The sequence below is a fragment of the Engraulis encrasicolus genome, chromosome 20, assembly GCF_034702125.1.
Source record: "Engraulis encrasicolus isolate BLACKSEA-1 chromosome 20, IST_EnEncr_1.0, whole genome shotgun sequence".
NCBI classification, from domain to species: domain Eukaryota; kingdom Metazoa; phylum Chordata; class Actinopteri; order Clupeiformes; family Engraulidae; genus Engraulis; species Engraulis encrasicolus.
In genome coordinates this window covers 30901466-30926876 of record NC_085876.1, presented here as the reverse complement: position 1 = coordinate 30926876, position 25411 = coordinate 30901466, and the positions used below count along the sequence as shown (strand labels likewise).

Here is a 25411-nt window from a genome sequence, read left to right as displayed (position 1 = left end):
ACCACACTGGCACTGAAATGCATTCTTAAAAATGAAACCCTTGCACGACAGTAGACTCGAGGGTGATAGGACTCTAAAATAGGTAAGTTCACGAGGGCAATGAGGACATGAGAGCAAAAGAGGAATCTACACAGTTGCCAAATGTCAAGTATTGCGCAGTAGCAGTAGTATCCATAGGCCTATGAATTCCACTAATTAAACTGGAAGATGAGGAGATCTTGGTCTGCAGACATTTGGATGGCATCATATTGATTTAAAAGTGACATTCAGTCACTGTTAGGGATTCATTTGTGATGTATGACCAAAGATTTTCTTAGTTCTACTAGAACTGTCTTTGGTATGACTTGAAGGCCCTCATTGGCACCTGGGCCTGGACCTACAGAAACCCCTCCTTGATTATTGATATCAAATGTCATTCTTCTCATCTTTGGTTCAAACAGGGGAGTTTGAGCTGGCCATCATTCTTTTCAAAAACTACTGAGAGGCCTACACAAAAAAAGGTCTAAAATCTGTTGTGTGTTTATCTAGGCCTAGTGTTGTGTTGGACTTCGAGGTGAGGCCACATTGCAATATTCTTTATGGCCAGAGGGCGGCACTCGCAATTGAAAACATAGCTGATACTTTTTGAATAATATGTTGCAAGAGTTCATTGAGCTCCTGTTCCCATTGCGCCAGGATCCGATGCATTTGCTGTGAAACGAGAATGTGGTAATGTGAGGACAAGTCAGCCCATCACACCCCTGTTCTGTTCTTTCTTTGACCGTCGTCATCCCCAACAACGCCCAATAGGAAACGGAGGAATCCCCACGAGTTTTGGGAACCAGGCGCAAAACAACAAAGTTGGAAAAATTGATGGCAGAAAGTGCATGGCTACACACAGTGTTGGAGTGAGAGCGTAAAGTTTAGCATACTAACTTCTTCTTTCTGTCATCGCAAGCATGGATGCCCTCAAGTCTGCTGGCAGGGCTATCATCCGTAGTCCAAGTGTGGCTAAACAATCTTGGAATTCAGGAAAACATAAAAGTAAGTGTGGAATGCTTTCTTCTCGATATTCAACTTTTGGGAGCAGTGCAGTTTGTCTACCGGGTGGACTACAGTTCAAGTGAAGATAGCCTACGCGTTGAGTCATCTGTATAATACACTAATACAGTTTAGTCAACCTTGATTATTTTATAATATAAGTTTGAGTTTTTATAACTCTGTCTGTGTTATGGCGGTTCGGTGTTTTGCTTTTCTGACTTGCCCCTGGGCTGCATAACATAGTGACTCATTTGGAAAACGTTTTCAATGTTCCACTCTGTGATCTGTTTTTACTGTTGACAGAAAGTAAGCCATGCGTAGGCCTAAAAGCAAAATACCGCTCTCGAATGCGTTTGAACAACCAGGCTCAAAACACTAAAATGTCCATCTCACTAGGCTACACAGCCATATTTGAGGTTTGTCATGTTTTGTCAATGTTTTAGCTGTCATATACACTAACGGGCTGGCAATCTACTATCCAGATGTAAGCCACCACCAGCCAGCCAACAAGTTCGAGTTTTATCAAAAAGTTCTATCAACATGGCGAATATGATTCGGAAACCGCAAATAGGCTACAGTTTACGGGTACATTCTTGTTCGTTTGGACCTCACGTAATTGGTAGTGTTACATGCTTCTGTCTATCATATGTTACAGTTACACTAACCTTTTTTTGTTGCAGCTTGCTCCACTGACCTACTTTCCCCCTTTAATCTGTCCACTGTCAAACTATATGACCATTTCCACCACATGAATGGTATGGTATGGAGACCAGGCTACTTAACCCAAATCCTGCAGATCAGGTCGGAAGTATGTTAGTTTAGAATGTCTTTTAGAAGCTAATGGACCCTGGACTCTTATCTGGAAGGGGGGGGGGGGGATTTCATTTGAAGTATGGCTTCCATAGATAAACACATGGGGTCTTGTTGTTGGAATTGAATGATTTGTTAACATGTTCAGTGTATGTGCACTATATGGAAAGCCAGCTGGGATGTTTGGATATAGGGTAGGCCTAACCATAATTCCACCATAACGGGCAAGCAAAGCCATATCCAGATGTTGGCCAAGAAGTCATCAAGTTGATGTATTATCAACAAGTATCAACATGCCATTTATGATTCATAAACCCACATTTACCAGTAGATTTCCAAAGTAAATAATGTAAGTAGGTACATCTTTTGGCCATCAGGTACATTGGCTTTTTTGCCATCATTAAAAGTCACAGTTGTGTGTGCGTGTGTGTGCGTGCATGCGTGCGTGTGTTCAGGGCCGCTGACGGCTTTTGCTGGGCCCAGGACAAAGTCATCTGACAGGGCCCCCAACCCATTACATACAATGTAATGGGAACCCAATTCTGGGGCCCCCCCTTTCTCCCTGGGCCCGGGACAACATACCTGTTTGTAGCCCCCTGTCGGCGGGCCTGTGTGCATGTGCGCTTAGTCTCACCCTACAGTAAGCTACCATTTCAAAGCCATCAGTCAATATAATAGGTAAAGAATAGTATTGCGGCTTTGTTCAAAGTCACGCTGGCTGAGAAGATAAAGCGTCTCGCTCCCAGCAAAGGCACCGTAATGAGGTGCAGGGATGGGAAGGTGGAATTTTATTGCATCATTCAGTGTGAACATTTACAGTGAGTGTCTTTGAAGTGTGTGTGTGCGTGTGTGCGTGCGTGCGTGCGTGCGTACGTGCGTGTGTGTGTGTTTAGAAATAGATGGATTCAGTAAGACGGAGAGTTTACAGATGTTGTATTTGTGGTTTTGCTTGCAGATTTCCCGACATAATCAAGAGGTTTAAGAGTCAAGCTCTTACTTCAAAGATTCTCCCGAAAGAATTTCCATTTTGTAGAAAAATACTTTCTTAGGCCACGACTTCTTCCAAGTCATGCATATATTTGGTGAATTTGACAGGCGATTACGGAAGCTATCTGTGAGTAAAAGTATGTGTGTTTTTCTCATGCCAGGAGACAACATTTGTTTGCTCTGAGCTGTTTTTCTAGCCTGTCGCGCTTGTCTGCTTAAATGGCCGTTTGCTTCCCCCGACAGTGGGCCTTGATGGAATGGAGAATGATACAGCTCTCGGTCAGGGTAATGAAATGTGTGCTTTCTTGGCTGCAAGACATTGTGAAACAACAGCACAGCGAGTGAGTGAGAGAGAGAGAGAGAGAGAGGGAGTTAGAGAAAATAACAGCTATCATTGTGAGGTAGAGAGGTAGACTCAACACTTGCCCAACGTTGTCTCTGGCTCAGTGCTCTGATATTCACAGCCTAGCTAGTGCTTTAAAATCAGCCACTGAACATTGCGTGGAGAAGGTCATATAGGCCAAACGGTCCCTACACCAATGAATGCCAAGGAAAAAGTGAACACCCTGAAGAACGTCATTTGTTTTCAGCCACTGTTTTAAGAACATACTCACCAAAGTGAGCACGAGGACACTGAATGGCATTACACCATGAGAGCGCCGTTTGGGTGAAGTGTACAGTAACTGCCAATTGAAAGAACTTCAAGCAACACTAATGATTTGTATCCACCTTAAAATAATGATTCGTGAATGGTGTTCGTGGTTAATCTACTTGTAACTGGGGCTGATACACACTTTGGAATTTGTCCTTCTAGGCATGGGTTATGGAAACATTAAGTAGGCTACACTTCTTGAAGGAGCAGGCCATCTCTTTTAGGTTTAAATCGGAAAAAAAGTTCTTGCAGCCTTAGAGGGCAGGGCACCCAAAGACGGGCACCCAAAGACTCACTTTAAATATCCTTTGCTGGATTCTAAGCATATGGTGGATACTGAAAAGCATTACCGTTTTAATTTTAGCATTTGCCTGAAAAGCTCCCAAAGCAATCTGTCCAAAAGTGGACACGCTGTGACTGCCCTTGAATATGGAGTGACATATTAATTTTCTCCCAACTTCACCAGCAGAGAGAAATTTGGCTGTGTGAGTCCAGCACTTAAAAGAGTGAGGCCAAATAGAAGAGTGTTAAAGGCGGCTCTCTAGGAGTCAAATTAGCACTGCACTTACTACAGTGTGTGCAGTGTTGTGATAAGGGGTGGAGAGATTGAGTTGGAGTTGGAGAAAAAAAAAAGAGTTTCAGTGCATAAATAAAAGATACATGAATAGCATTAGTAGCGTGGCTGTGTCCCAGTTTTAACAGGATCCATTCCTGCCACCTGCCTACTGTAGCCTGAGCTTCTTACGGGTAGGCTATGTCACTTTTTCCCATGGGACTCAACTTCTGCAGGTCCTCTGAGGAGAAAGGAGACACACACACACACACTCAACACACACACACACACACACACACACACACACACACACACACACACACACACACACACACACACACACACTCAACACACACACACTCAACACACACAACACACACAAAGATACTCACACAAAGATACTCGCGCACACACACACACACACACACACACACACACACACACACACACACACACACACACACACACACACACACACACACACACTCAGCACACACACACACACACACACACACACACACACAACACACACAAAGATACTCACACAAAGATACTCGCACACAAAAACGCACGAACCAGAGTATTACATTCTTAACACACACACACACACACACAGAGAGAGAGAGAGAGAGACCCTGTCTCTCTTTCCCTCTGAGAAAGGGCACCCACCACTAATCAGCAAAAAAAGGAGATTGCCTCTAAGGAAGGCAATGTTATTGCACTGTTATTCGCTTCGCTCTCCCTTTTCCTCTCTTTCTTTTTTCCTTTCTTTTTTTGCAGATCACCTCCAGACTAGCTGTCTAGAGCAGTGAGGACGGTCATCAATAATGGCGGAAAAGATGCATGAGTTTGAGGCGAGCGGGTGCGTGTGTCTGTGTATGTGTGTGTGTGTGTATGTGTGTGTGTGTGGGCGTGTGTGTCTGCGTGTGTGTCTGCGTGTGTGTCTGCGTGTGTGTCGGTGTGTGGGCGTGTGTCTGCGTGTGTGTGTGTGTGTACGTCCGTGTTGGTTGCTGGATGCATTTCAAAAATGATTCCAGATTTCCAGCTCCTGTCGTCAGTGCTAAATCACGTCTGGAAGGTGTTGATTCCAGGCCATCGATCAAGTGTGCCTGCCGTGCCCGCAATCCTCTTGCATCTCCTTGCTACTCTTCTCCAACTTGTATCACTGTCAGCATTGTTGCTATGGGCCTCTTGTTCACTCTTTTTCCCCCAACATCATCTGTGTGTCTTTGTTCACTCTTTCACTCCCTCTTTTCTGCTATCGCTCTCTTTTGTTCTTTCACCCTTTCTTTCTTTTGCTGTTTTCACTCTCTTGCTTTCTCTACATACTTTCAAACAATTTTCTCCTGTGAGATTGGGTTGTCATCTGCACAATCCAATTGTATAAAACTGGGGCTTTTCTGGGCTTTTCGAACAAGGCTCCAAGTTTCCACAGTATTTCATCAGCAAAAAGTGTGTGTGTGTGTGCGTGTGTGTGTGTGTGTGTGTGTGTGTGCGTGTGTGTGTGTGTGTGTGCGTGTGCGTGTGCGTGTGCGTGTGCGTGTGCGTGTGCGTGTGCGTGTGCGTGCGTGCGTGCGTGCGTGCGCGTGCGCTAGTACGTTGAACACTAAATATCATAATTTATTGTACATTTTGGGTGTATGCGTGTCCCTCCACCCATCCCACTGGAATTCCCAAACGAGTTTTTGGACCATATTGCAGATTCCAGCTCTATACCTAATCTCATCAAAATGAGCAATGAGTGAGATGGGGTGAACTTGACGTACTGAGAGAGCAATAGAAAGAGAGGAAGGGAAGAGGAGAGAGTGTGCGTGTGCGCGCGTGCGCGTGCGTGAAAGAGAGAGATAACTTGAGACAGATGGAGAAAAAGAAGGGATAGCGCGTAGTGGAGAGAAGGAGAGCTATAAAGAGAGAGGGGGCAAGGCAAGGCCACGGTCCGTGGTGATGCTTATCACCATCTTATCAGAGCTGCGTTCGCATCGCCGTGGATATTTCATAAACATAGTTTTTGGGCCCCAGAGGAAGGTCAACCGCAGCTCAGCAGAGGGAGATAAGGGAGATGTCCGACCGTCTGTCTGTACGTACGTCTGCAGTGTCTGTCCTCAGAGAGCTTTTGAGGCTACTAAGCTTGTTATTGTATTTCTGCCTCCCTTGTTTTCCTCACTATGTCAATGCACAACAAGGCTGGTGTTATCAAAAAAAAGTCTGTGTTCGAGTTCAAATTGCAAGGGCATCGCTCGGACCAGTTCTATTTTCCCATGATTCGTCCTGATACCAGGGAGTGTTTGCACAGATGCTATCTTTTTTCTGTACGACACAAATCACGCGGCTGGTAAATATTTACAATTCACACACGGCTTTAGCAGATAGCTATACATACCGAATGTCACGCAGGGCACAATGATGTTTGCGCAAAAAGCAAGTGGCTTTGCGTTTGTTTGCTGAACTTTGTCTCGCTGGCCAGAGTTCTGTTATCTCCTCCAAGTCTGCACAGACAAATGTTTTGTTTACATTAGCGGGATGTGGTTGATGTTCCATGAACTTGGGTAGTAAACCAGGTCAAGTTAACCTCGAGGTAGTGGTAAATCGTCTACATTTTCTTAGCAAAATGACTACTGCAGGCTATCATCATGAGATTTACCTCTAATGTACTTCAAGGTTAACAAACATAGCCTGGTTTTACCCCTGAGCCTGGTTGTTGGAAATGGAATACTCCTGAGGTGACCTTTCACCCCGTGAACTACTTTCTGCTCTCACCACAGAGCTTCCAGTGAATAATGACAGATTATGCACACAAAAAATGAAAATAACCAAAAAAAGATCTTCATTTTTTTTCAGTTTGGCCTGGGCCTACATATGGCCTGTTTTCCTGTGGCTAGTCTCAAATGTTAAGATAAAAGTGAAGGATTTTTCTGCTCCCACTTTATTTTTTACGGAACGTTCTGGGTTTTTATGTTAAAGGGGTATGCCACTATTTTGGGGCTTACTACAGTTAAAATCGTTGGCTGGGGTTTATAAAGGTGGTAAAGTGTCTTATTTTTCATGTTAAGCGTTGTCTTGCTTTAAGACAAGTTAACTGTATTAAGCCCCAAAATAGTGGCATACCCCTTTAAAAGAATGAAGAAGTGGTAACAGCAAAATCCTGGTCGAAGCACACTTTTATTTTGTCATGTGGTGGTCCTGCTCCCAGGTCAGATGAGGGTTTTTTTGGGATGTGCCGGCTTTAACCTACTCCTAGTCACGAATGTTTGTTTGCATTAGCAGGATGTGGTTGATGTCCCGTGAAGAGGTGACCTTTCACCCCGTGACCTCATGTTTCTGCTCTTTCTCTCTCCCTGCAGAGCTTCCGGAGAACTGGACGGACACCAGGGAGACCATTCTGGAGGGCATGACCTTTAACCTGAGGCACCTGGGCATGACCCTGGTGGACCAGCCCAAAGGGGAGGAGCTCTCTGCGGCAGCTGTCAAACGCATTGTCGCCACGGTGAGCCCTCAATTGAATTGTTTGTTTGTTTTTACTTTGTTTATGTGCGTTTGTAGTCGTGAGATGGTGTTGCTTGGAGTTACAGTATGTGTGCTGAAAAGAGACATTTTTATTCTGGTTTGTTTTTTTATTGAGTTTCATTGCGTTTTCAGGCATTCAGAGTTCAGATTTATACAATGTGATGTTTTTTTTGGAGTTATACAGTACTAAGAAGAGACCTGTCTTCTTTTTTTTATTTCCTTTACCTTTTCAGTCAATCAGACTGTCAGATGTTGTTTTGTTTGGAGTTCTACTTTCTAGTGCAAGATCTCTTAGATTTCTTTTCTTTTTTATGTTTTTAGGCCAAAGCAAGTGGGAAGAAACTGAAAAAAGTTGCCTTAAAAGTTTCACCTCAGGGAATAATCCTCTGTGACTACGAGACCAAACAACTGATAGAGAATGTCTCTATATACAGGTGTGTATGTGGATCTGTTCTTCAAATACAATGTCAACAGTTTCACACTGTACAGCACTGCTGTTTCAAGCTTGGCTTGGCCAGTTTTCCTTTTCCCCCTTCCAAATGCAGCAGATGAAACGGGTACCAGGGAAACTAATGTTGCTGTGCTTTTGCCAAGCCCGGCCCTAACACTTTCTCCAGGCTCATGTTGTATTAAAGGTTATACCATATTCAGGACTCTAGCCAAATCTGTTTACTGCAATTGCAACTGCAAATGATTCTGAGAAACACTGGTTTCCATTCCAGAACAAGAAGTCAAAACACAGAACAAATGTGAACAGAAATGATTGGGCCATTTAAAGAAGTGAAGGAATTAATTTGACGAAAACGTAACCCAGAGGAAAAATGTACTGCCTCTTTAAGACCTCTGCTCTGCCAAAATCTTTTCCTTCGCCTGCACTTATTTCCCTACTCCAACTGGTCACGCGAGCTCTTACATTCTTCATAGTAAACATTATCCCCTCGTTCTCTCTCTCTCTCTCTCTCTCTCTCTCTCTCTCTCTCTCTCTCTCTCTCTCTCTCTGTCTCTCTCTCTCTCTCTCTCTCCCTCTCTCTCTCTCTCTCTCTCTCTGGCGCGCGCGCACTTAAAGCTCCTTTACACACACACACACACACACACACACACACACACACACACACACACACACACACACATATTCAGTGTGTATATTCTAGCTGTAGAGGCATGCCTGAGTCCTGAGAGGCAAGATGTGGCCCAGGGCAGGTCTGTTTCCCATAAATCTTTGCTGCTCACAGCTGGGTGGGCGACGCACGCACGTGTTGTTGGACGTAATGCTGTCCACATTATTTTGCCACCTCCTCCCTCATCTCTCTCTCTCTCGCTCTCTCTCGCGCTCTCTCTCTCTCTCTCTCTCTTGCTCTCTCTCTCTCTCTCTCTCTCTCTCTCTCTCTCTCTCTCTCTCTCTCTCTCTCTCTTGCCTTCTCCTTCTCTCTCTTGCTCTCTCCCTCTCTCCTTCTCCCTCATGCACAACCCCACATTACACACATATGGACAGACCTAGAAGAATAACAAGGCCAGCAATTCCAGGCCTCCCCACACACACCCTCTACACACACACACACACACACACACACACACACACACACATACAGACACACAGACACACAGACACACAGACACACAGACACACACACACGCACGCACGCACACACACACACACACACACACACACACACACACACACACACACACACACACACACACACACACATACAGGCACACACACACACACACACACACACACGCTGTTAAAAAAAGGATCTCGGTTCATTTGCAGTTTAAAGGGAAAAGAGTTCCTGGAAGCAGAATTCTAAGCTCAGCAAAATTGGGCCTATTAGTGTGAGATGTTGTGCACTGACTGAATGTATGGATAACAGTTTATTGGCGTGAAGTGAGAAGTGTGCCGACCTTTTTGTGACCCCTCATCCATCCACCTATCCCCACCCCTTTTGCAGAATATCCTATTGCACTGCGGACAAGATGCACGACAAAGTGTTTGCCTACATCGCCCAAAACCAACAGAACCATACTCTGGAGTGCCATGCATTCCTTTGTGCCAAACGAAAAGTGGTAAGATGTTTTTTTCAGTGTTTTTTGTTTTCATTTCAAAACAAAATAAGTACAAAGAACAGAAAATAGATGTAATTAAAAATAAATAAATAAATAGCAGAAAATAAAGAAAATGTGAACAGGCATTCTAAACTGAAACCCACTCCTGATTAAAGGCGGATTGATTTGTCATGACATGCACATTTTACTGCCCCTGGGCAGGACGCTGTGATTTCCTATTAGTAGCCTTCATGTAATTGCAAGACAAGCACAAATCATGCGAAACAACAGGGCAGTAGTTCAGTTCTGAAGCTACCGTCATACTGATGCCGGTTTGTTATGTTTACTTTTCCACTGGTCTCGACCGTAGGAGGGAGTCGTTGGAGAAATGCATAAATGGTGCCAGAGAAATATACAAACAGTGTGGTTTTGGAAGCATGAATGTATCCTAGTGACCTAGCCAAACCCGCCTAATGGCAAAAAAAGAAATTGGCTGGTTTGAACGATAACTATTAAAGCACTACCGCACCATTTCTGAAAATAAGTTGATCAGTTGATAAGTCGCTTGATTTTAGATCCTTGGGTTTCATCCTTCTCCTGTACTTCTAGCCGTACTTTGAGTCTGGCAATTTCTACACCCAATCTAGGGTATACTGTTGCACAATGTAATAAATCGTATACACTGCTGCACAATGTAATCGTATGGTACCGATTGGTAGCTGGGGTGTAAAATGAGCTTACTTCCAGAAATGGTGCCGTATCACTTTTAATGAGGCTTTATGCCCGGCTAACATGGTTGGCTTGTCAGGGGCCACCACACACTTGTGCAGTGCACTGTTGTGTCAATATTGGAATCCATTATTATCGATAAACCAGCTATGATGTCCACTGATCAGTGTTGTCAGATGGAAAATGCTGAATTATTGTAGTAAAACCTCAAAATTATTGGTTTTGGGGGCTTTTTGGGTGGGAGTTATCGTACAAAACCCAAATTGTTGTTTCAAGGCATCTAAATGAATTGAATGACAACTCTGAAATTATTGTACGTCAGGGTTTTTTTGATCAGACAGAGGAGAAAATGGACGAAATGATGGTACAAATACGATAATTATCGTACATCTGGCAACAGAATTTTTTATTTTATTTTTTTAAACCATTGTCGCTTGTTTGCTAGGTGTGTTGCTGCCACCGAAATTGGTGGATCAGAGTCTGACATTTCCCTGCAATGCAATCAGTATTGGTGGCCTTTAAATCAAACTTTCTCTTTGCTTTTTTCCCTTTTTCGTTCTACTGTAGGCTCAAGCAGTGACTCTGACTGTGGCCCAAGCCTTCAAAGTGGCCTTTGAGTTTTGGCAGGTGGCCAAAGAAGGTATCTAATTCTGTGCTGTTCTCCCACAGTTCTTTATTGACCGCTAAATGCTGTGTGTGTGTGTGTGTGTGTGTGTGTGTGTGTGTGTGTGTGTGTGTGTGTGTGTGTGTGTGTGTGTGTGTGTGTGTGTGTGTGTGTGTCTGTGTCTCTCTGTCTGTGTCTCTCTGTCTGTGTCTCTGTGTCTGTGTGTGTGTGTGTGTCTGTCTGTCTGTCTGTCTGTCTGTCTGTCTGTGTCTGTCTGTCTGTCTGTGTTTGGCTTGCCATTGTGTGTGTGTGTGTGTGTGTGCGTGCGTGTGCGTGTGCGTGTGCGTGTGCGTGTGTGTGTGTGTGTGTGTGTGTGTGTGTGTGTGTGTGTGTGTGTGTGTGTGTGTGTCTATGTCTATGTGTGTCTCTGTGTCTTTGAGAGCATAAAGTGACAAGTTGTGTGCGTGTGGGTGTATGATTGCTTTGGTTAATGTGGAATAGTGGATGTAATGACGGTGGTGGTGGTGGTGGTGGAAGTGAGGGTTAATGATGGTAAAGTCCCCATCTGTCCCCATCTGTCCTCGTCTGTCCCCATCTGTCCTCGTCTGTCCCCATCTGTCCTCGTCTGTCCCCACTCCTCTCCTGGCAGAGAAAGAGCATCGGGTAAAGTCGAACTCTGTAGTGGAGGTCACAGACAACGCTTCGAGAGACACGTCTACCAATGTGCCTACCTTAAATAGCCCAGGTAGGGTATGATTACTATGGAATATATTACATATAGCATTGTCTTACACTTAGCTCACACTTTAATCCAAAGCAACACACAGGGATAGCCCCCCTTAACTGGAGGAATGTGTGATGGATAGTACTGAAAAAAAGGGTGCAGGGTAGTCATTGGCTACATAGTAGGTTGTTATGCTCAGTCTGACAGTGCATGCTTTGTTTGCTGTCTTGTGACGATGCTACAGTGGTTGTAGCCACAGGAAATCTGTTGGACTTTGATGAGGAGTCCCGCACCACGGTGGAGGATGTTGACAATCGGAAGAACCTGGTGGCGAACCTCAACAGGCCTGATAACAACAACACCATCTGGGTAAGGGCGTCATTACCTGTCCCCCCTGACGCTTATTCCAATGGCTCTTGTCTCTCCAGAAATTTGACTGAAGAGCTTTTCCAAAACACGATTTAAATGCAGCCAGTGTAGGCTTTTTAACTTTAGTAAGGAGTGCCTCAAAGATTGTTTTTATATTTTCATGACGATTTAAATGCAGTTTTCACAAATCATTTTTACGATGAGCTTTTAAGTTAGCATCGGGCAATTGAAACTGGCCTAATGTGTCCTTTCCCATTTCAAACAGCAAAAAAAGAGACTTTACTGACATTGACTGAGACACACGACAAAAAATGCGATACATTTATGAATATCTTTTGAAAATGGATATGTAGCGTCTTGAAAGGAAAGGCGCTTCAGATGAATGTTCTTGAGCTTTGACCTGACTGCCCGAGTTCCGCATTAAAAGTGTCGTGAAGGAGCTGTTTAAAATATGAGCTGACTGCTAAAGAAAACATACTCATGGAAGTGCTCTCATCTCTTGACAGGAAATTGATGATGGACTGGATGAGGCCTTCTCAAGGTAAGGAGTTCATATAACTGTCTGTCAGCGAGCGTTTTCGTTTTTTTGTTTTGTTTTGTTGTTTTCCAAAGGGTGTCCTTTCCAACTGGTGCTGTTGTACTTTATCACTCTTAACAATTCAGGCTTCGGGCTTGGCAGCAACGTCCTTGTATAAAGTCAACAGCTTGGAAATGAGCTCACTGCTAAAGGGAGGAGGGGGGGGGGGGTAAAATGACCTGATTTCCAACATCTGATGCTTTTACTGGGGTCGAAAAATGCGGAGGGTCGAAGTGATAATCTATCAAAAGTATTTTTTCTCAGTCGGAATGTAATGATCTGAGCGAATTGTGAGTGACAATTTATAATCATAGAAAACATATTCATAATCATTAAAATGAGTTTTTGCTTTGACCGTTTTCCACTTAATGGAATGCATTGGCACTTTGACCAATTTGTAAACAAACCCATGTGGGCAGAAAAGATGTTGTTAGATCTACTGTTGCGTCGAGTGGCTGTGTATGTTGTGTGCTAAATTTATGGTGGTGGTATCAAATATGATATGTATGTAACGCAACTTGGGCTTGCTTATCTGTCTGAGACCACATCTGCCATCTTAAACATGCCCTTTTGTAGGTCTCAAATTATCATCTAAGGCAACAGCCTGCCACAATTTTCCAAATGGGCATTTTACTGCCCACATTTGGCTCCATTTTGGTCAGGCACAGCTTGTTAATTGTCTTACACTGGAGAAAAACGTCTCATTGTGTGTTTTAAGTACCGTTAGTTGCGTACCAACTGCAAGTGTTCTTTTAAATTGTCATCCTTATGACTTCCATCTCCCCATTTAGACTTGCACATGCGTGAAGGTGCTTAAATGGTTCTTTTAAAAGTGAAACCTTTTGTTGAACCATTACACAAAAAAGGTCCTTCTCATTACAAATGGTTCTTTTATAGCCTCATGTGCTATGTGATAGTGTTAAATATTCCAGATCACTTGTATCAATGGTTCTATGAGGCAGTGAAAAGGTTCTTCAGTGACATCACTGAACAATCAGTTCTAGCCCCGTTTTATGTACTGCATCACGTCCAAAAACACGCTAAGGACACCCACTGAATCACACCGCGTACACAGCAGAATGTTGTTGGATAAGCTGACTGAAAACGTACAGTTGACCACTAAACTCAACAAAGTCCTTTGAACTCTTGTAATTCACACTCAACGCCTTGCCAGTGAACACATAACACCCTTTGTGACTGACGAAAGAATCTGGGGTGAACTCATTAACACTCCTCTTAAAGAAGAGGATTATGGAAAACCAAAGGGAGAGCGAAAGCTAAAGCGCTGAAGCGAAACTCCCTCATGCAAGTCTTTCTTTGTCCCTATAGCTGCCGTATGGATAGTTTTCGCTCGTCTACAGGTAACGTTGTGGTAGTAGAACCCCATCTGTCAAATCCCCATAGCATCAATCCTTCATTCCCTCATTCCCCTACTCCTTATTCCCTTAACTGCCCTGTATCCTGTGATGACTCACTTCCCATAAAACCCATGGGGCAAGGTTCTAGAACTCTGCCTGTTTGAAGAGGGCCCTTGAAAATAAAAAGACTGCTGTGACAATTTGCTAGTTCTCCCCTGTGGGAAGATCCACAGTCAGGAGACCATGTAGAGTCAGTAGTCAGTAGATCGGAGGCTCATTCAATGAAGCTCTTTGTCCTCTGAGCTCAATATTAGGGGTGGGTATCGGCAACCACCTCCTGATACGACCCGCATCCCGATATAGGGGTCACGATGCGATACATGTGTATCCTTTATTTTTTATTCATTTTCTTAGAAAATAGACATGAAGGACCAAATGGTACTTTTTTCTGTAGAGCAACAGTTACACTGTAGTGAATGTAAAAGACTGCCTTCACAAAACGGTAGGTCTGGCAGTTGCTGTGTAGCATTCAAAATTCAATTTATGCTATTAAATGAAGTATCGATACTGACACCTTCGATACGATACGCGTATTGTGAAGAGGCCTGTGACGATATATCCCGATACCGATGTTTTGAACACACCCCTACTAAATATGCAGTAAGGCAGAGTTCTGCACCAGCCCTACATGTCTTCAATCCTAATGTAATGGATCCTCTTCCCCACCCCACCCTGGTCTCCCTTCTCCCCCATTTGATGAGATGCAGTGCCGCAAAACCTGCCAATGCCTGCAGTGTCCTTCAACCTCAGCTGCTCAGTTTCCCAACCCCTAAACTCTAGATTGTCCACTTGTGTATTTGTCTGTTTGTCTTTCAGGTCTGTGTTTGTGTCATTTATTTATTTATTTTACTAATTTTTTTGTATCTCGGGGTGGGCTGAGGAAAAATCATTAAAGTTTTGTTTACTGAATGACGTGCCGCGTTGCCATTGAGCTATAAATTAATATGCAAGACAGCGTAACAATGAAAAACTAGGAATTAGCAGAGCGCTAAGAATGAATACGCAAGACAGCATAACAATGAAAAGCGGATGAATGAATGACGGGAAGTAGGGTCTAGGAATGAACAGAAAGGTGAACAGTGCATGTTCAGCCACCTTTGCTCTCCCTTTCGTCACCTAGTTTGCTAATATCCGCTAATAGCATTATGTATTACTTTAGTTTCCTCTGAACACAATAGCCCTAACGTTGATAGTTGTGAGTGACGGCATGAATACTGTCCATTAAACTAAATATCATATAGCGTATTAATAATAAATCAACTTATTCATATCACAGAGCAGCATAGCAGAATTTGGATAGGGGGTGAAGTAAGACATTATAGGGCGATAAAAGGGGAGAAAAAAATGTTTTTTGTTGTTGTTTTCTTTTTGTTTTGTCAGCTATCCGTTGTCCTTCTTACTCGGTTTTAATAAATTGAAATCACCTAATGTCTCCCTCTTTTCCTTTTCAAGTCTAATCTGATCTCTCACTTCTCTTATAACCACTTCAGACTGGCAGAGGCTCGCACGAACCCCCAGGTCTTGGACATTGGGGTGACCCCCCTGGACTGGAATACCGAGCCCGACTGGGACAAGGCCAACGGGAACCCCCCCAGCTCAGGGGACCCCTTTGGATTCTGAGGTGCTTTTTACCACACATCTTCTAGTAGAGCAGCGATCCTCAAACTTCTTTGAGCATCATCATAAACCTGACAACGCCCCCTTAGTATTAAAAAATGTAAACAAACTAAGCCCCTCCCCAACGCCCCCTGGGGGGCTGTACCGCCCCCGTTGAGAAACCCTATAGTAGAGTGTGAGAATTCAAACTCTGCCCAACCAATGCAAAGGAGTGTGCTCAAGTTCGGTCTCCTAAGGGGGCATTGTCCCCTCCTTCTTCTCTTTCTGTGGCATTTGGTGGTGGCTTGCATAAGATGTGCGCTAACGCAATCTACAGCGTCAAGGGAACTCCATTCATCCTCAACCTAAAGTCTCCAAAGGTCTCCTAAAGGGGTGTTCACCTGACATCACATGGATCCAGGAAATGCACTGGCTTGAAGTATCTTATTCTACTAGAAGATGTTTGATTTTACACGTGTGGGCGTCAGACTCCCTGGGTGCATGCCAAATTAGTTCCTCTAGCCCTTGTCTGTTGGGTGTGGCCTTGAGATGCAAGGCTCAACGTCATTGATGATCAGAGTGTTATTCAATATCTCGCAAAAGCACATTTTAAGGTCATCATTTCATTCACAATGGGGGGAAAGTTGCTCTGTCTAGGTTGACAGTGTGACGACAGAGACAAGAGACCGCAAACAACAGATAAGGAGGGATTAGTTTGGCCTTCACTCCCAGAACATACACCATTTCATTCAGAAGAGAGATGCTGCTTAAGTCTTTATATAAGTCCTGCATTACTCATGCTTGTGACTGACTGCACCAAAATGGTTAACTCTGTAGCCTCCTTGATGTGCTCGGAATTTAAACCCTTTTATCACAATAGCTGAAACTCCTTCACTAAGCAAAACCTTCCTCTCCCACAGCAGAATCAGGCAAAGGTTAAGTAGACCGTAGACTTGAAGTCCTATCGTGCAAATTTGTTGAGAGTAGTGAGTGGCAACTCAATTTCTGCTGATAAGAACCCATTACAATCCAATAGCAATAGCCAAATCAACTTGCCACTCGATAGTGAGATCGTTTTGATAGTTTCCAACTATGATTTCTGGCCCACGGCCTAAAGGTCAGGGTAAGGGTCTGAGTTTGGGTTTCAGCTAGGGTCTTCAGTGACGCAACGTTATAAAGAGCTTTGTTTCTGAAGTCCCATTGCATTTCGGACGAAATGATGTGCTTTTAGGGAACTGCTTCTTGGGACATCCCCAGTGGGGTGGGGTGAGGTCACGTCCGGGAAACGCCTTTCTACAAGAATGACCTCAGATCGGAAGAAGTTAAATATCAGCCAACCAATGCACAGCCTTTCCTCATCTGTAGCAATGTTATCTAGGTGTTACTTCAAAAGCTGGATAACTTCCACATTCATGCATTGCTTTGATTTATTGATTTGTATCCATTGATTTATCTGTTGTCTGTTTTGAATACAATGTAAGGCTTGTATTTACCTGCATCAGTATTATTTTCATTTACAAATATTTATCAGTTAATCTATACTCTGTACTGTATCAAAGAGATGTCATAAAGACTAATAGAAAAGTGCTTTAACAAGTGTATAGGACAATCGCTGATTTAAGTCGATATACGATATAAAATCTGATGTGTTATAAATGATATATATTTTTGTGATTATTTTGTAATGATATCAAAGCTTCTTATAAAACACATTTATTTTCAGAAATTAAGAGAACAAGCTGCTACCTCACAGAGGGACGTCTGTAGCAGTAAAATGTTATATTTGTGTATCATATTGACAATTTAATAAAAAGTAAAAGTAATGAACAGATTCTGTGTTTTATTCGACCTGACCATGGCAGTCTTGCTGTTACTGTAGTTTTGATGGTAAAGGTGAAAAGAAAGACCCAAACCATATTAAAGGATTTAGGAATTCTCCCAAGGATTGCATTCTTGAAACTGAAGTCTGTGTGTGCGTGTGCACGTATGCATGTGTGTCTTTACACTCCGGTGTTTTAAAGAGACTGGATGAAATGAATGCTTTGTCGGTCGGCCATTTTCAAAACCAAGATAAAGGGGATGCAGTCTATTGGATTGTGCCATTTTACACCTGTGGGGGGCAGCATATCTACACACAGTGGCGCACCCTCTCTCTTTCTCTCACTCACTCACTCACTCTCTGACTCAATCACTCACTCACGCACACACGGTTGTGTACTGTGCTGCTCTGTTTGTTTCTTTTTCTACTTTTCATACTTAACTTCTCCTGTTAAGTGTAAGAATATTAAAGGCAAAGAGCTAATTTATCAAAGTAAATGCCCTGTCCCAAATAAAGTCTTACCTACGCTACAAACGCAGGGTCCCAGGCGTCAACAGACGTGACACATTTTGGGTTTTCTTTTTTTATTATGTTTTTTTAAGGACTTTACTCACCTTCAGGGCTGTAATGAGACATTTTCAAATACCACGGTGCTGTACTGCATACTACATTTGAAATCTGAATTTATCATTGCTGATCATAGATTGATTTTCATCATAGATAAATTCTACATTTCTGAAAACAATACCGAGGACATGACCTCTGTGTCCTCAATGGTAGTTACGGCCATGCTTACCATAGTTTACTTTTTTTTTGCCTTTAGCACTCCTTCATCCTTCGTCATTCATCCTTCGTCCTTCATTTTGGACACAGTTCTGCCTCAGTGGAGATGTTGTTTTACTTAAGCGCACAAATGTTTTAAACGATACAGTAAATACAAGGTTGTCAGGAGGAATTTCTAGCAGGTTTTGAAGAGCTAGAAAAAGACAGAGAGAGGTGTGTGTGTGTGTGCGTGTGCGTGTGCGCGCGTGCGTGTGTGAGAGAGAGAGAGAGACAGGGCCTTGAGCAATTTTGATTTGATTAACATCATGGTATGATGTTTAACATCATGCTGATTCACCAAGGTCTCAACTAAATCCTTCAAAAGACAACACGGTTGAACTACTCACCTTTTCAAGACTTCAATTTTATGGGCCCACAATATTCACACTTGCCACATAGGCTACACACTTGTTCGTTTTCACATAAATAAATAAACATATTAACCAAAAGTACCACTCGATACACATGTTGAAAATATGTGACACTTTATTTCTGTAACATTATTGAACATTTAATTTTATAACGGTATAAATCGTATAATTTCTGTTTAGAATTGCAGAATCATGCTAGCCCTCATGAAGCTTGTATTATGACTACAACTGACATAGACAGGATGGGATTGACATAAAACATCACGGTAACACTTAGTTTTGAGCTTCACATCTTAGCCAATAATGCATGCCTAACAATCTGTACAATTGACCCATAAGACGTGTCAGTCATTTGCTAGGCGTGTTTTAACAAATTTCTTGTTCACATCCAGTAAGGCCCCTTATTACTACCTCCGCCAAGGAGGTCATGTTTTAAGTCACATTGGTCTGTCTGTCTGTTTGTATGTCTGTCAGCCTGTCTGTCAGCAGGATAACTCAAAAAGTGAAGCACGGATTTAGATGAAATTTGTGTAGTTGTTGGAAATAACAAAAGGAACAACTGATTACATTTTGGTGGTGATCCGGATCACGATCCGCATCCAGGATTTTTTTTTAAAGAATCCTCACCATTGTAGAGTAGAATAGAGTATCATCTATTGATTGCGGGATAGGGAGAATTTTGACATTACAGTTTCTAACTCCACAAAAAGAAGGCAGAAAGACTTGGAAACAAAGGTTGTAGCATAGTCAAGTGTTCTATCAAACAGCTTCCTTGGCGGAGGTCTGCACTCTCTGAGTGCATTTCTAGTTATTGATATATTCGTAATAAGGTCTCTGTAGGCCTTTGACATATGACTTGATAAGTCACTTATACAGCTATTAGGCATGTACTAGTGGCTAACAAGTGAAACCTATTCTAAAGTGTTACCAACATCAGCTATACAGTTTATTTATGTTCTTGAAGTCCATGCTTTGTTTATGAAATCCATCTACTCTGGTACAAATGTATGCTGTATTTACTGTAGTACTGTAGTATATAACGTCACGGTTATATCGTTTTTTTCCCAAACACTTGGTACCATCTGCTGTCCTGGGTGCTTTTAAGGCTTGTTTGTCCCATTAAAAGAAAAGTGTGTAGGCATACTGCCTGCAACAGAAACCAGATCACAAATGTATGTACAAGCAGTAGCATTTTTAAACATCATAGATTTTTAACCTAAAAGGAAAAGGCCATATGCGGAAAATAAAATAGTGACCTGAGAAAATTAAAATGAGACGGCTAAAATGTGCAATTGGCTCTATGCGATAAATGAAGGTATGCTTGTGTGTGTGTGTGTGTGTGTGTGTGTGTGTGTGTGTGTGTGTGTGTCTGTGTCTGTGTCTGTGTCTGTGTCTGTGTCTGTGTTTGTGTCTGTGTCTGTGTCTGTGTCTGTGTCTGTGTTTGTGTCTCTGTCTGTGTTTGTGTCTGTGTCTGTGTCTGTGTTTGTGTCTGTAATTCCTGTCTGTTTTACATGTATGCCTGTCTGTTTGTATGTAGTAGGCCTATGTGTGCTATGGGTCTGTGCACATCCACTGTATGTATGCATGTCAATATCTCAGGTGCTGTTTCCACGTAGCCAGATATTTTTAAATGTGGATATTTTTTCTCCTGTTTAGGTGTAAACGCAACATGTGGATGAATTTAAAAGCTCCATAGTAACAGGTGCACTTTAGCCTCCTAAGTGGGATTATTTTTAAAGCCGGATTTTTGATATGTGGATTTTAAAACTGTTAACGTGTTAACGGAAGGCCAAAACCAATGCTTTTTCAAAAATATCCAGCTACGTGAAAACGGCACCTCAGAGAAAAAGCATAAATGACCTGAATCTGGGAAATAAAAACTCAACATGTCATACCCAAAATAATATTAAACCCCATCTATATATAGTTGAGTCTCCATCTGAGAGATCAGGACAGTACTCTTCTCATCATAGTTGGTAGTTAAGTCACACAGTCCGACATGCAAATCTTGTCATTTTTTCAGCAAAACTGAACTGTTGAGTCACACAACATGCAGCCAGTATTAGGAAGGTTTCAACATTTTCAAGCTCCCGACAACTTTTGCAAAAGGAAAAAGATATATTTTTATATATATTTCATCCAAATGATTAATTATGTCGGTCTTTGATTCTGAAAAAGATGTTTCATATCAGAAATCGCACAACACCACGCATACAAATGGGACACAAGGTAATACTTGATGATCGCGTGAGAAGTAAAATGAAAATTAAGGAAAAGAACAAAGAAAACGCTTGTCTCTGTCAGCGTACACGGCACATGATAACGGTCTCTGACAAACCAGCCGGGCAGGAAGCAAGAAATAACTCTTCGGCCAAACACACACACACACACACACACACACACACACACACACACACACACACACACACACACACACACACACACACACTTAAAAATTTGATGACTGTCTGCTAGCAAATGTTAAATGTAGCCTACCCTCCTGTCCCTCGCCTCATTTCACATACCATGGTTGAGCTCTTTCAAGCACGGGGGTATTCCAAGAACATGGGTAAGTGATAAAGTTAACCTACCAGAAGACCTGCTAACAGGTAGCCAGCAGGTATCATTTAGTTAAGAAATTGAGGCCTCCAAGGTCTTCGATTAGAAGATTTGCCATTACCCCAAAGATGGAATACTAGTTAATACTAAGTTAATCACAACAAAAAAAGTTGGAATACTCCCCAGATTTTTCAGGTAAGACAGGATTTGCTGAAGCAGAGATTTGAAAGCTCCTTTGGAAACACCATCCTTTACCTCCATCTGCCATCTGCTGTTTGCTTCTAGACTTTTGAATTGAGTGGAAAGCATGAGCGCCAAACAATAAGCACGTCTATACTTTTTTTTAGACGGCAGAGGGTCTGAGGGCTAGTAGCTTTGGCTGGTGTTGTAGAACGTTGCTTGGGGAGGTTATATCACCTAATATATCTCTGTCTTTCTCTCTCTGTCTCTGTCACACACACACACACATTGTTTTTAGTCAAATGTTGTCACAAGGTCTTTTACACCCCCCCCCTTTCTGTCTCTCTTCCTCGTTTGCATCATGTCCCTTTTGCCTCTTATGTAAGAAGCAGCCCCAAACACAAACATTCATATCAGCCATTTTTCACCCTGAACCTCCCGCCTACACTCTTCGACCACAGCCAAGGTTAATTATCAGTCATTAAAGGAGAAATATATTGCCTCTGCAGGCGCACGCGAGAAAGGGGGGAGATAGTGAAAAATGAGGATGCACGTGACTCATGTGGGCAGAAGGGGAACGAAAGAGAGAGAGAGAGAGAGAGATAAGGGCGATGCCCGTCCCCATCACCAAGGTAACGGTAACCAGGGGGTAGCCATAGCAGCAGGTCTAGTTCCGTGTGCGGGAGCAGGGCAGGGATGTTGGGGTGGGATGTGTGTGTGTGTTTTTTTTAATTGATCCTGGATTCCTTCAGGTACCCTTCAACACACTTGATTAACAGAGTCATCAATTGGCGGCCCGGAAGGTGGCGCGAGGAATACATATGGGGGTGGCAAGAAGGGGGGGGGGGACGTCCCTGTGGAGGTGACTGCAGACCTCTGGTGAGTCTGACCTCCCATTAGAGTCTGACCCGAGTTGGAGGGTTTGCAGAGTGGATGAGCTAAGCTGCGCTGTCAAGCAGAGGCATCTGTATCATGTTGGAGGACGGAATACTCTATGGCCAAGGTCTTTAGACGCATTCTCAAAAAAGCAATTAACTTTATGTGGTCGAATGATTGAAGTGGTGAGCAGCTGAATGTCTTTATAGCTTGGATGGGATTTTGAATAGATTTTTCGAAAAATTATGTCCCATTAGTTCAAGTGATTATAGATGTTTTTACAACAAAACATAGTAGATTATGTTAAATTTGTTGTGCTTTCGATGCCACAATATGCTCGCACATACCTTAGTACCATACATTTGTGCACAAACCAATTCCCCTACACTCTAATAATAAGTGCCACTTTACATTGGCATGTCATAGGCCCAGGGCTATATGTTAGACACAATATACAGTGGAGGGAAAAACTAATTCCATATTGATTAAATTTGACGGATAATGTTTCCATGCTAGTCAGCATTACAAATTACTTTGTGATTTAAAAGTCCACACAATCACCATGGATTAAACGAATTGCTTTGTGAAATGTGACTACAAGCAGCAATGAGACAGCCAAGCAGCACGACAGGGCAACATTTCCATGGTAACTTCGCAATATCAACAAGTTAAGGGGACAGAATGTTTTTTCCGTCTTTCTCTGCACACTATAGGCAGATACAGTATATGGCCGCTTACCCCTACTTTGTGACTGCCAATTGACTGTTGAACGAGTGATGCATTTAGTGATCATTTATGGATGTGAGAAGATTTAAAGTAATAAAATAGGCTAAAGAAGAGATGAGAGAGAAATTGGGTTTTATCCAGTGGTGTAGTCTACGTAGAACGCAGGTATACGGAGTATACCCACTTCTAAATTTTAGGGGATTCAGTATACCCACTTAAAATTGATTGATCCATTATTTAGAATGGCATAAATATATACAGTATACCCACTTCAAAAAATGCGAGAATATACAGTATACCCACTTCAAAAAAGTAGACTACAGCGCTGGTTTTGTCAAAGCTTGATCTATGGAATGCAGTTGCTTGGCCCCATTTTGAGAATTGAGCGCTGTGTAGTTAAACCTTAAAGGGACAGTTTGGTCAATTTCATCATGCAGTTGTAATGCTCACACTACCCTGGACTTGTCAGTGCCTGAGATTTTTTTTTTTTCTTCTTCAGCCGTTTCCGAGATCCTGGTCATTGTAATGGGGGCAGCTCTTTGTTTACATTTCAAAAAAACATTTTTATTTATTCCCAAAAACATCCAAAGGGTTATAAAACATCAGCAGACAACTAGCAAACAGCAGTACCTTTTGGGAAAATATTTGGAGTTGGCCTATGTTTCATTTTTAAAAAATGTAAACAAACGCTGCCCCCATTAGAATTGCTCATATCTCGGAAAGGGCTGAGCCGAAAAATGTGGCATCACCAGGTACTGACAAGTCAAGGGTAGCGTGAGCAATACAACTGCATGTTGAAATTGACCAAACTGTCCCTTTAACTGCAGAACCCTTTCTGAGCAACTTCATGTCACTTGATGTTAAGTTACACATGACACTTGCTCATACGGATCCTGTTAGCTTGGCATCCATGATCTCACTGTCACATATTCAACGGTGGACAAACTGACCGGAAGAGGTTTAAAGCCCTGAATCACATTCCATTCACATGCCCTACCATCGGATGCCCTCTGCAGCCAATTATAGTTAAGACTAGTGGCTCAAGACTCAAGATACAGAAGATGATTTAACACAGTTGTCTGTCATGCTTCCGCAATTAATCACCAGAATATTTAGGCTACATTCAAGAGTGAATTTTCACTACCCAACACGCAGGCACACACACACACACACACACACACACACACACACACACACACACACACACACACACACAAAAACACACTTTTACTACAGTGATGTTCCGCAGCTCTTGAGAACTAATGGCATCCATTTACGTGTATTCCTCTTAGGTCACTACTGACTGCTCTGATAATCTTTGTCAACATTACCAGCCTGTTCCCTGTTCCTACACTAAACCACCCTAATCGTATACTGTATGTACAGTATTTAAATGGGATCAGTTCAAAGGCAGGACAAAAATATAGTAGAAACAATAATAAAACTATAGATTAAAAATAGCTGAAAGCCAGACAAAACAGAATCAATATTGATTCGTATACTGTAGTTCCCACACCATAACATTCAGTCTAAATAGTACAGAAATGTGCTCATTTGTAGACAGCAAACTTACTGGAGATACAACAAGTGACTAAATAGATCATTTTGTAGGTTATATGAGTATGTAATGTATAATATGACCTGTCTTTCATTGGTCCAAACAACACACAAGCCCCATTTTCGGACAGGCCGAGACTCGTTAACGCAGTGCTCGCGGTTCATGTATGCTTTTGTTTGTTTGTTTGTTTGTTTTTGTTTGTTCATTTGTTATGTCTCTGGACAGTGTTTTGAATGCCCTGAGAGCGAGAGGGTGTTCAGGGAGGGGGGCCGAACTGCGCTGATTAAAAAAAAAGGGGGGGAAAAAGAAAATCAACTAAAACTAGTTTTGCTTTGTTAGATCCATGGGCAGAAGACCTTTAGGGTTGGGGGGTAAGGACAGACAAGTAAAGGGTATACAACCAACAACCAACACTGCTTGCTTGGTTGATGGTAGAAAGGAACTGGCTAAAAACGACGGATAAATAGAAAACGGGGACAAGTAAAGATCAATAGGCTGAATAGGTAGATAGATAAATGGAATGTATCTATCCGTTATCGGTCCTGGCTTCTGCAGCATTAGCCCAGCAAAGAGGACTAATCCTGTTTTCCGACTGATAAGGGCAAAAAGCAGAAAGGGAACAGAACAACAAATCTTTTTTTGCCCCCTCCACCTCCTTCTCTTCCTCCTCATACTCCTTTCTCCCTCTTCCTCCTCCTGCTACTAGTATGTATGCTGTAAAAGCATCTCTCTCTCTCTCGCTCTCTCTCTTTCTTCTCAAAAGTCCCCCCATATCAGAGGGTAAAACGATTTCTCAGTCTTATCTTCTGGGCCAAGGCTGTAAGAGAGAGCTGGGAGAGAGCTTCCGCTGGATGCCAGGTTCTTCTTTCTTTCTTTCTTTATTATTTTTTATTTTATTTTTTTATTTATTT

At 42.6% G+C, this 25411-nt stretch overlaps 1 protein-coding gene across 1 annotated transcript; it reads left to right on the top strand.

Moving 5' to 3' along the window:
• The first annotated feature begins 646 nt into the window (after positions 1-646).
• Positions 647-17412, top strand: ldlrap1a (low density lipoprotein receptor adaptor protein 1a). The gene is made up of 10 exons (XM_063185780.1): positions 647-1023; positions 7364-7506; positions 7848-7960; positions 9479-9593; positions 10869-10941; positions 11555-11650; positions 11874-11998; positions 12505-12539; positions 15484-15614; positions 16821-17412. Exons 1-9 carry the CDS (start codon positions 939-941, stop codon positions 15611-15613), a joined length of 915 nt encoding a protein of 304 aa, XP_063041850.1. The 5' UTR covers positions 647-938; the 3' UTR covers position 15614; positions 16821-17412.
• Positions 17413-25411: the final 7999 nt, after the last annotated feature.

What these genes read in the sequence shown, in the direction of transcription:
- ldlrap1a (XM_063185780.1), top strand. Translation starts at nt 939, where the DNA reads ATGGATGCCCTCAAGTCTGCTGGCAGGGCTATCATCCGTAGTCCAAGT. An exon ending in TTTGTGCCAAACGAAAAGTG is followed by an intron (nt 9,594 to 10,868) that starts GTAAGATGTTTT and finishes GTTCTACTGTAG; the next exon opens with GCTCAAGCAGTGACTCTGAC. An exon ending in CTGGATGAGGCCTTCTCAAG is followed by an intron (nt 12,540 to 15,483) that starts GTAAGGAGTTCA and finishes TAACCACTTCAG; the next exon opens with ACTGGCAGAGGCTCGCACGA.